The sequence below is a fragment of the Rhinolophus sinicus genome, linkage group LG09 (assembly GCF_036562045.2).
Source record: "Rhinolophus sinicus isolate RSC01 linkage group LG09, ASM3656204v1, whole genome shotgun sequence".
Lineage (NCBI taxonomy): Eukaryota > Metazoa > Chordata > Mammalia > Chiroptera > Rhinolophidae > Rhinolophus > Rhinolophus sinicus.
Window position 1 is genome coordinate 144,740 of NC_133758.1, and position 12,177 is coordinate 156,916.

The window sequence follows — 12,177 nt, forward strand, 5'->3', positions numbered from 1 at the left end:
ATGTGGAAAATGTAGCACAGCTACACTGTGAAAAGCACAGTTGGTGACAATACGAGAGGAAGCGAGAAGGCAGTGTCACCTTGTCTGAACTTCACTGATTTCACCTTTGCACACATTGAGAATGACCGTGAAGGCACGAGTTACAAAGACATTTCAGTGAGTCTGAAAATAATGAGCCACCTGAGTACCATCAATCTAAAAGGTTTTTATGCACTTTCCACACACCGTCTCACTTCTCACAGTGACAGTGACAAGAGTGCTCAGTGAGGACAACTGCACGCCACACGAAGGCTTCCCTGTGAGACACTAGAAGTGGCTGCGCTGCTCAAAGCAGAGGTCCCATCACGTGCAGCCTTCCCATCCACTCCCTGGTGTGCTCAACAGTCCCTCAGCCTTTGCTGTTGTAACCTCTCTCCACCTCTGGTAACTGCTCTGCCTCTCGGAGTTCCCACTCATGACCTGGGACGGTCTCCTCACAAAGGGTCCAGCCATCGTCCAGGTCATCTTCACTCCCCGCCCCCCACGGGCCGCTCCTGGGAAAGGTCACTGTCTGGGCGGGGCTGGCACTTCTTCCTCTTTTTCTTCTGCTTTGTCAGCTCAGCCACCTGTTCGGGCCCCGACCACACTGGGCTCACGCGCCCACACCCCTTGTCCTTCCTCCTCTTGTACTCCGCGATCTGCCTGCTGAGAGCCTCATGATCTATCCCACTCAGACTCGAGGACACAGCGGGGCCCAGGGTGTCACATGGCGGTGTGACGTCTCGGGCCTCAGGGTCCCTGCAGGGAAGAAGCACTGGTGACATGCCCGATCCACTCTGTGGGGCTCCCAGGGTAGTCGGCACCTCCCCACACCCACTGTCCCCTGTGCACTGTCCCCATGCCCTCCGGAGGGACACTGAGAGGACAGGACGGAGGGTGGGCCTGGGGCTGGCATTCTCCAACCCAGAGCCACTGCGCCAACACTGCATGCGCCTGTGTGTGGCACAGGCCAGCCCAAGTCTGATGCAGCCATCTGCAGGTCACTGAACACATTTCAATGCTCCCATGTAAACATGCCAGTGCAACAGGCCAGTGACACACAACTATGGTTGGGGCCTTTTACGTCCATCACTCACATTACCTGATGAACCGAAAAGAATGAATTGTCTATTGTGAAAACCAAACCAGAGTGATGCTTTCAAAACCCCAATCTGTCCACATCACAGCTCTAAACCCCCTAACACTTTACTCAGGAAGGTTCTACGACCACAGGTTTGCCTCCCCACCTGCCTCCTTGGTGCTGCCTGGAGCCTCCACTCTAGCTCAGTGGCCCTGAGGGCCCCCAAGGCCCTGACAGTGGCACATGAGGGTGATGCGGCCAGCTGTGTGACAACTCCTGCACCTGGGACAGCCCTTCCACACACAGCCCTCGAATCCTCACATGCCTTCCTCGGAGGCAACGCTGCCCCCCACTGGGTGTCCCTCCCCTCCTAACACATTACTGACTTCTCTCCATGATGGTAACTGCTTCCTGTCAGCCTCCCCAGCAAAATGCAGGCCCCAAACACACCACTGTCCTCTGTTCTTGCCTGTCCCCTAAGTGCAAGGACAGGGCCTATCGTGCACTGAGGGCAAGAAAAGGTGAGGGACACGTGTGTCTTTCACCTACACCAAAGGCACTTCTGGGTGGACCTGAGGACCTCGTGAGGCCAGGGCACTGTCAACAGGCTGCTACGAGAACACAGGGCAGGGCCCGGACGCAATGACAGCTGGGGGCGCCGTGGACATGCAACCCACACCTGCGTCTGTGCTGAGAGCACCCAACACACGCCCATGTGCGTCACCTGAAGCTGTTCTGTATGACGTCGTCTTTTTTATCACAGGGGCCAAAGTCAGCAACTGCCAGTAACCGGTCAACCTGAAAGGGAACAGACCGAGGATGATTCAGCCACACCTCCCGGTGCCTGTGGCAGAGCCTGGATCCAGCTAACCTCGAGCGTCACGCATCCCCTGGCTGGCTTAGTCGCAGGCCTTCTGATGGCACTTCACTGTCACTCCTTCCAATAACACTGTTCAAATGATGAGACCTGTTCCAAGCTTGTGCTTTCACACACCTGTTATTTTAACAATCAGGTTTTCTCTCATAATGAACAGTTTTTAAAAACTACATTTAAAACTTGTAAATGTTAGTCAAATTTATGGGAGAAAATTAGATATTAGCTGAATTAAATAACTAATATTTACTGGTTTGTCAAATGCTTACTTTGCCATAGAATTCATTTGGGGAAAAAGCCCCTCACATGGCCACATAAAGTCAGTTGGGGCCACGTCCAGTGAGCCCAAGGCAGCTGAGAGGACCAAGCTGCAGGGCTCTCACGCTGCCCACCTGAGGGCCTCACCCAAAGGGCGCCCTGCTCCCTGCACACCAGGGGCGGCTGGCGTATCCACCTGCCCGCTCCACCTGCCTCCGGGTCGAGTCACCAAGACTGTGCGCTGAGGGCCGACCTCAGTGACCACTTCAGTGCAAGCCAGGGTGGGGGTGAGGGTGGGTCCTGCCATTCTGCAGCAACCAAAAACACCACACCAGTGACCATTACAAATGTGGACAGAAGTAGAACCAAAAGAAAAATCAGTCCACAGAAAATACCAGAAATAGGACTGACGATACCACAAAACGAGGACAAACTGGACTTCTCCCAAGTTAAAACAGGAAGCAAAGATTCTCAGCACACATCTCTGACAAGGGACTTCGACTGGATACATAATGAACTTACACACATCAATAACAGCACAAATAAAAATGGGTAGGATCTGAACAGATCTCAGAAAAGGCGTGATCCACGGGCAAGTGAGCAAAAACCCAAGATCACGAGGCAGCGAGAAAACGCACAGGAGGAAATCTGGGGAGATGAGAGGAGGCGGCAAGTCCGAGGGGTGGGGGGCAGTTCTGACTGCCTGAAGCTTGAAAATCGAGGAATGGAGATTTGGTTCACCAAAGTGACAGGGATAGCCAGAAAATGAGGTTACCTCTGGCAACTTAGGCTGGGAAGGGGCACGGGAGCCCTACTCTTCATTTGCACCCTTCTAAGTCTACCTTTTTTAAACTGTATACATTATGTTTTCAAAAACCTTAGTCCTGTAAAAGTTGACATCATTAAAAGTTTATTATGTAAAGGCCTCACCTCAGCTAGGGCTGCATGTCCTTTGTCCTGAATAAACACAATTGGCGGTACGTTCCTCAGAGTCTGCTGGGACATCAAAAGATGCCTGGAGAAAAACAGGGCAGATTTACACTTAGTGCAGAAGTGTGACAGTGTCAGGAACAGAAACATGATAATCTTGTGAAGACGTAAGAAATAAGATCCGCTATCACATTATCCTGAGATGAAAATGTCAGTGGGCAATGTCTGCTTTAGCCAATGGCACCTTACGAAAGGGTAAGAAATGCATCCTCAGCACAACTGATTTTACTTTTCTAAATGCAGCTTGTGAGGTCCCTATAAATAATTGGACCTGAGTGCAGATAGCCTCTTGGGCTCCACAGATGGGCACTAGCACCCTGTCCGTGTGACGTCCTCCACTCAGGCGACATGCAATTGCCCCAAAGTGCAACACAATCCCCAAGGACCCAGACCTCAGATGCAGGAGTGATCCCTGTACCACTGACACATAACTCAGCAGACATAAGACAATCTGGGTGTCAGTACCCAGTGAAATGGGGCTGCAACACACAGCACGCCTGCTCAGTGACTCGCTGCCTCTCTTTGCAGTTGTGGAAAAACCCTTACACTAAACCCTGGGTGATCAGAAGGGTTGGGAAAAGGGACATTCTGTTCAACTGAATTTCTAACTACCTAAAAATTAATCAGAAGACATTATCTCGATAATTGTTGGAAATCTCTCACCTTTCTGTTAAATGTAAGAAATGAAATTAACTGACAATTGCTCAGACACAAGTTTACACTCCCAGGGATGACGGCAATGGACGTCACTGACCACACTGTAGGCTGGCTAAGGACATGGTGTGAAAATACTAGTTCTGTGTACTACTGACTTTGCAACATCTGTCCCCTGCCCCTGACAATGAAGGATGACGTACGGGGAGGGGCAGCCGGGATAGAGAGAGGAGAGGGGAGCAGGAAGGACAGGCTCAACTGTGAGGGTGCAGATAATGAGGTTTCTGCATCTTTTGAGCCTGAGGAGAAAACTAACTTCTTGACTGTCACCCAGCTCAGCAGTTCTCAAAACATCAGGACTCCTTTACACTGAAAAAATTACTGAAGACCCTCTAGAGCTTTTGTTTATGTGGGTTGTGTCTACCAATGTTTGCCATACTAGAAATTAAAACTAAGAATTTAAGGGCGGCCGGATGGCTCAGTAGGGTGGCCAGATAGCTAAGCTGGTTAGAGCGCGAGCTCTGAACAAAAGGGTTGCCGGTTCAATTCCTGCATGGGATGGTGGGCTGTGCCCCCTGCAACTAAGATTGAAAACGGTGACTGGACTTGGAGCTGATGGGCCCTGGAGAAACACGCTGTCCCCCAGTATTCCCCAATAAAATTTAAAAAAAAAAAAAGAATTTGAAAAATATGTATGTAGTAATACATTTTAAGTAAACCTACTAAACATCCATACAGACATTTTTAATTAAAAATAACTGTATTTAGGGGCCGGCCCGGTGGCTCAGGCGGTTAGAGCTCCGTGCTCCTAACTCCGAAGGCTGCCGGTTCGATTCCCACATGGGCCTGTGGGCTCTCAACCACAAGGTTGCCAGTTCAATTCCTCGAGTCCCACAAGGGATGGTGGGCTCTGCCCCCTGCAACTAAGATTGAACACGGCACCTTGAGCTGAGCTGCCTCCCGGATGGCTCAGTTGTTGGTTGGAGCGCGGGCTCTCAACCACAAGGTTGCCAGTTCAATTCCTCGACTCCCGCAAGGGATGGTGGGCAGCGCCCCCTGCAACTAAAATTGAACACGGCACCTTGAGCTGAGCTGCCGCTGAGCTCCCGGATGGCTCAGTTGGCTCAGTTGGTTGGAGCCTGTCCTCTCAACCACAAGGTTGCCGGTTCGACTCCCGCAAGGGATGGTGGGCTGTGCCCCCTGCAACTAGCAACGGCAACTGGACCTGGAGCTGAGCTGCGCCCTCTACAACTAAGACTGAAAGAACAACAACTTGAAGCTGAACATAACCCCCCACAACTAAGATTGAAAGGACAACAATTTGACCATTGTTCCCCAATAAAAGTCCTGTTCCCCTTCCCCAATAAAAAAAAAAAAAAAAAAAACTATTTAAAAAAAAAAAAATTTATTGAGGAGTGGCACTGTTTACACAGGTTGCAGACTTCTTTCCTGCCCAGCTTAATGGAACCCAGATGGGTCCTTACGACTGCATCTGCATTCAATCTGTTCCGATGTTATTTTGGTTGAAATATAAGAAGAAAATTTGGCCTCACACAGATCTGTAACTGGAAAATGGAGGGGTACATGAATATCCGTCAGAAAAGTGTCGATTTTTTTGTTTTTTAAGGAGGGCGCAGCTCACAGTGCCCCAAGTGGGAATCATACTAGCAACCTTGGTGTTATTAGCACCACGTTCTAACCAACTGAGCTAATTGGCTGCCCCAAGTGTGGATTTTTTTGACACTAAACAAAAACTCAACAAATGGTAGTTTTTTAAAAGTTAGTTGCAATGTGGAATCTGAAACCACATCAAGATCGTGTCCTACTCTGTAACGTGAAAATCCACTGCATTATGATCTTTCCCGATGCGTGAGTCTGTAACCTCACGCACTGGTCATCAGGAAAGACTGGGTCACCAAGCTACAGTTTCAGAAGGTCGACAAATTTTACTACACGACACTGCACTTAATATCACCCCCAATCTCATCCAGAGTCCCTAAGTATTGGAAAGCTGTCAACCTCACAGTGGTAGACACAAGTTTTCTAAAATTCTGATTGTCACTTGAAAGCTTGAATGTTATCATTGGCAACAAGTATGGTCAGTTGTTGACCCAGCAATCCTCCTGCTGGGTATCTACCAAAAAAAATCTGAAAACATTTATCCATAAAGACATATGTGCTCCAATGTTCATTGCAGCTTGATTTACAGTAGCCAAGACATGGAAACAACAGAACCATCTATCTTCAATAGATGAATGGATAAAGAAGTTGTGGTATATATACACGACGGAATACTATTCTGCCATAGGAAAAGATGAAAGAGTGTCATTTGCGTCAACATAGATGGACCTTGAGATTATAATACTAAGAGAAATAAGTCATACAGAACAAGTAGAGAACCATATGATTTCACTGATATGTGGGATATAAAACTGAAAACAACAAATGAACAAGACAAACAAATGAAGAAAGAAAAACTCAGACACAGACAACAGTTTAGGGGTTACCAGAGGGTAAGGGGGGAGGGAAGTTCTAGAAGATGGTAAACAGGGTCAAATATATGCTGACGGAAGAACTGACTCTGGGTGGTGAACACATAATGTGAGATGTACGTGATGCATTACAGAATCGTACACCTGAAAGCTATGTAACTTTACTAACAATTGTCACACCAATAAACTTTAATTAAAAAAAAAAAAGGGCCGGCCCAGTGCCTCAGGTGGTTGGAGTGCTGTGCTCCTAACACCAAGATCACTGGTTCGAATCCCACATGGGTACGTGAGCTACGCCCTCTACAGCTAAGATTGTGAGCAACAACTCTCCCGAAAGCTGGGCTGCCGAAAGCAGCCGGAGGTTGTCATGGGCTGCCGTGTGCTCCTGTGGGCTACCATGTGCCGCCAAGAGTGGCCGGTGGCCAGCGTGCGTGGCTGGCAGCCAGCGTGAGTGGCCGGCAGCCAGCATGAGCCGCTATGTGCTACTATGGGTTGCTGTGTGCTGCTGCGGGCTGCTGTGTGCTGCCGTGAGTGGCTGGCAGCCAGCATGAGCTGCTATGTGCTGCCATGGGCTGCGGTATGCTGCCCTGGGCTACCATGTGCTGCCATGAGTGGCTGGTGGCCAGCATGAGTGGTCGGCAGCCGGCGAGAGCTTCCGTGCGCTGCTGTGAGCAGCCGACTGACAACCAGCGACCGACTGCCTCAGCCTGGGGGGAGTGCAAGTCTCATAACACCAGCATGGCCCAGGGAGCTGTGTCCTACACAACTAGACGGGGAAAAAAACAGCTTGAACCAGAGTTAGGGGCGGGGACGCACAAGAAAGGGGGGAAAAACGTATAGTCCGTTGTTTTCCCTGAAGTGACAGGCTCACCTGTGTCATTTGAAGAACCGTGTCAGTCAAATACCCAAATCTGAATAACTATAGTTGATTCACTGGCTCCTTCGAGTGAAATGGTATCCTAGCTAGCCATCACCACATTCGGCCAGGGGCAGCCACCCCCTCAACCCTTAGCGAGCACTGCACCACCCTGCCTGCCAACAGACTCACACCCAAGCATTGAAATTTAATGACATTAGTAACTTCTGCTTGTCCATCAAGGCTACTCCTAAATACAACTGGCCTTGGTTTGACTAAGCATGCGGCATGAAGTTCCACTGACCACCAGGCCACCTGGGCCAGCAATTTGACCCACGTGGTTTCAGTGCTATTGTGCATAGTGAGAAAGGGACAGAACATGTTACTGGGGAAGCAGCTTTAACCTCACAAACCCCTGAAAGGGTCTTGGGGGGCCAGGGATGCAGGACCACTCTGTTTTGGAGAACCACAGACCTAGATTACAGCTCATGTGATAAAATAAATTATACTCTGAAGTTCAAGAAAACGCTTCCAAAATTTTCCTTAACAGCAAAACGACGTACTGAAGCAGGGCGGGAGCTCAAGTTGTTGCAGAAGCATCACTGGCAGCCAGCATGCTCACCTCAGCTGCGTGGAGCTCCTCTGCAGGACGGCCTTCACGTGTGTGTTCCGCTCGGCAGACAGAGTAGCCTTCCAGTACACCCGGCAGGCGGAGAAGTCCCACGTCACAGACACCTGAGTCCACCCGGCAAATCACTTTCAGCTCACGTGGGCTTTCCGATGAAAACCCAAGTGACAGCAGTCTTCAGCAATCAGCCACCTGAGAGCAGGTGCTCGGGCGGGCACACTGCCACAGCCCACCATCCCCACCATACACCCAGACACCAAACTCTCAGTGCCCACGCCACCCCACGGCTCTCGTGACAACTCCTGAACTGCCCGTGTATCCTCATCATTTCCCTTCAGCTAAACTTACGCTAAGCAGATAGACGGTAGAAGTCACCTCCCTCACCTTTACACCAAGACAAAGGCAGAGGTGGCCACTTCTCACCTAGCCCCCAGGCCTCCCAGGTCTCAACTTCCTCACACTTACTGGGCGTCTCACCACACACTCCATGCTGCCTGGTCATGGCCCCCATGTGCAACAGGAATGTGCCTCCACACCGCACACGTGGGCTTACACTGGCACACTCAGCACCACTCCCACAACGCAAACTAAAGACCTGGAGAGGGACACGATCAGGCCTGCAGACCTCAGCCCCAACATTTCTCGATGCGCCCGGGCCAGCTACCTTGGAGAGCTCCACGTTCAGGTCGTAGATCTCTTGGCTCACTTGGGGGGTGCACAGCAAATCGGTGAGTGCTTTGTAGAGGAGGCCGTTCAGGGCCCTGAGGCGCACATGGTCTTCCTTCTTGGTTTTCTTTGAGGTGCTCTTGGTTGGGAATTCCAGCTGGGATGGCTTGTAAATCTCCGTTAGGAAAGCACACACAAAGGCCAACATTACACTGTATATTATAACTGCACTAACTTCCAAAAGGGGGCAGCTGGGAAGGACCTGAACACCTCATACAGGAGAAATAAATGTTACTCTCAGCTATCTCAGCTTTCATTAAGATGCAGTGTATTTTGCAGAGCTGGATCATTCCAGATTTTACCCAGCATCCCTCCAAGATTAAAAGTACTGCCACTATGTAGTTTTTTCTAAAAAACATTTTATTGAAATGTAATCTACATATCATAAAACTCCCCCTCTTAAAAGGTTCAGTTCAGTGGTTGGATACAGTGTTTTTTTCTAACAAGAGCCATTCATTATCTAAACTTTTACAGTATATCTACACACGTGTTTCACACACACACACACTCACACAAACACACACACACTAAAAACTGAATGGACATTCCCATGTTAGAATTTGATCATAAATATGCCATTCTGGAAAATTATAATGTCAGGTTTGTTTGTATAAATCAAAATTCTATGTTACCAATGCATCTAGTCCCACCCCTATAGACTTTGTCCCCTTCAGTATGGAAATGGACGGACTGCCAGGCAGGAGCTTTGCCGACTTTTGGAACCTCATGCCCATCAAGGTTCTAAAGTGGCTCATCGCTGCTGCTGTCTACTTACCAAGTGAGGGCCCAAGGAAGGACCTTCATACCAAAACTTTTTTCTATGGGGAGAAAATAAAACTATGTTGGATATTGATACAAAATTAAAGGAAAAAAGTTACATAAGCTAACTTGAGGTTATGATACCACAACTGTATCTAAGGGCTAAACAAAGTCTACTTCTAGTCCAAAACGTAGAGAAAGAGGAACTTAAAAATACATGAACCAAACTGCACATGAACACTGTGCTTTGATACAGCTGTTTCCCGGGGGTACAGGGTAACAACTGACTCACAGAGATACTGGGGTTGAACAACTAAGTAAACAGGTGGTGGGTAGGGGAGCCAGGCTTTCAATGTTGCAATGGGAGGTTACAGAAGGGCAAAGTAAGGAAGCTAGAATGGTCCATGTGGTAGTGGAATAGAATTGGAGATCTGTATGATCTCAAGTTTCATTTAATACAGATACTGGTGGTGACATACAGAATCGTTTACAGTGAAGTGTATATACACGGGTTAATGTACACACCAACTTTTTGCTTTGTCACCTCAAAGGGCCTAAAAGACAAACAGCAAGTAGCAATGAACATACTGAGCTCAGATCATGGTTTCTAATGCCATTCTCCACTAATGGGAGAGCTCCATGGAGAAATGCCTGATTCTAGAGCACAGGCATGCACTTGAATGATACTCTATCAATACTGGTTCATTAATTATTTCAAATGTGCCAGAACAATGTAAGATGCTAATATAGGGGAAACTGGGTGTGGTTTATGGGAACTCTGTACTATGTTTGCCAATTTTTCAATAAATTAAAAACTGTTTTTTAAAAATAGTCTACCAACAAAAATAGTCTAAAACAAAACAAAAAAACTTACCACATATACCTACAAAAGTAGTATAGAAATCACCATTATACTTACCTCTTATCATAAAAATCTACCCTGATAAGCTTTCTTCATTCCTCAAATCAATCCCACATGGAAAGTATTAACGTGGAAAAAAAATTTCTCATGGTTTTCAAATTACCCTCTTTATTTGATGAAACTACTCTCCTGAAAAATGCTTCTAGTAACAATAATCAATATAAATATACACATCACTTTGCTTATTATGTTCATGATATACTGTTATTTTTAAAGAGTCTTAAAACTATGTTATCTCAACTGTAAAAGACAAGAAAAAAGGTGGAGTGGGAAAAACAGCAAATGTTAACAGGGAGGGGTGGAATTGTTGGTGACCTTTCAATAATCACTAATCTAACAGGCAAAGTCTGAGCTTGCTGGCCGAGTGCTGGGAGCCCGGGCTCTGGGATTCCCGCCCTTCGCGTGGACCCCCGCCCCGTGGGCACCACCCTAGCCCCGTCACCTTGAGGGAGCCGCCCCATCCCCCCGCCCCTCCGCACTCGGGGTGCGTTACTTGGTTTTCGAGGCAAATTTCTTGAGCAGGTTCTTGCCGCAGGAGATCGGCGAACCGTGCAGGCCCCGGGCGCCACCTGAAAGAAGCCCCGCATGGCGGCCGCCAAACAGGGCCCAGAGCTCAGCGCGGAGAACCAACAGTCCCCGGACCACAACCCACATGGCCGCCGAAGGAGCGCCGCAGCGGGATGAAGTACAGCGAAGTTACGTGGGGCGTGGCGACGTGGGCGGGGCGGGGCCTGGAGGATAGATAGGCAGGACCTGAAGTGGAGGGGCGGGGCCTGGAGGATGAGTAGGCGGGACTTGAAGCGGCGGGGTGGGGAGACGTACGTGAGGAGCGGTGCGGACGACGGGGGTGGCGCGGGGCGGGGCGACACGGGGGGAAGGGTGGGGCCTGGAGGGCGGGTAGGTGGGACGTGCAGCGGCGGGGCGGAGCCGTGTGTTGAGCGTGTGGACGACGCGGGGGCGGGGGCGGCAAGGGGTAGGGCGGTGCGTAGAGGATGCGTAGGCAGGGCGGAGCGACGTGGGGCGGGGTCTAAATGATGGGTAGGCGGGGCGTGGAGCAGCGGGGAGGGGCGAAATGCGTGCGAGCGGGGCGGTAAGGTATGGGATAGGGCGGGGCCTGGAGGATGCGTAGGCGGGACGTGTCACGGCGGTGCGCACAACGCGGGGCGGGGCGAAATGACGTGAAGTGGGGCCTGGAGGGTGGGTAGGCGCGACGTGAAGCAGCGGGGCGGGACGACGCGGGCGGGACGGAGTCCGGAGGACCGGTAAGAGGGACGAGAAGAAGCGGAGTGGGGCGACGAGCGTGCGGAGCGGTGCCGACGCGGGGCGGGGTTTTGATACAGGGCGGGGCCTGGATGACGAGTCGGCGGGACGTGGAGCGGCGGGGCGGGGCGACGTACGTGCGGAACGGCATGGGGTGGGCGGGGCCTAAAGGGTGGGTAGGCGGGACGTGAAGCAGCGGGAGGAGGCGACGCGGGCGGGGCGGGGTCCGGAGGACGGGTAGGCGAGACGTGAAGCGGAGGGGCGGGGCCGAACGGCAAGGTGGGGTCACGTGTGGAGAGCGCAAGGACCGTTAGGCTTCTGTGAGCGCAGGAGGAGGGATAAGGTTTATGCAAATACACGAAGCTCACTGAGAAGGGTTCATTGCAACTCCCCTACCACTAAGTAGCAAATGGAAGCAGGGAAGTGAGAGCTCTTCGCAGGGTGGTTTAAATGAAATGGGGGCCGCCTGGAGAGTTGCCCCTGCTACTTACACAACTAGGGAGGATTCATGTCTCTGCCTGTTTATACTGCCATTTCGCTTACTCATGCCTGAGTGTTTTCTTCCTGCACTACGACCTCACTAGGTTACCTGGAAAAGGACGCACACTCATCCCAAATCCATCGTCCTCGTCCTCCCTGATAACTCCTGCAGGGAACAA

The 12,177-nt window shown here is 50.3% G+C and overlaps 1 protein-coding gene across 1 annotated transcript; it reads right to left on the reverse strand.

Annotated features, from left to right (window-relative positions):
- Positions 1 to 185: 185 nt before the first annotated feature.
- On the reverse strand, positions 186 to 10,958 carry RBFA (ribosome binding factor A). Its single transcript, XM_019715973.2, is given in 8 exon segments — positions 186 to 539; positions 541 to 777; positions 1,824 to 1,897; positions 3,162 to 3,246; positions 7,846 to 7,958; positions 8,516 to 8,692; positions 9,353 to 9,395; positions 10,752 to 10,958. Coding segments are annotated over 8 exon segments (1,041 nt in total). The 5' UTR covers positions 10,913 to 10,958; the 3' UTR covers positions 186 to 388.
- Between the last annotated feature and the right edge of the window lie 1,219 nt (positions 10,959 to 12,177).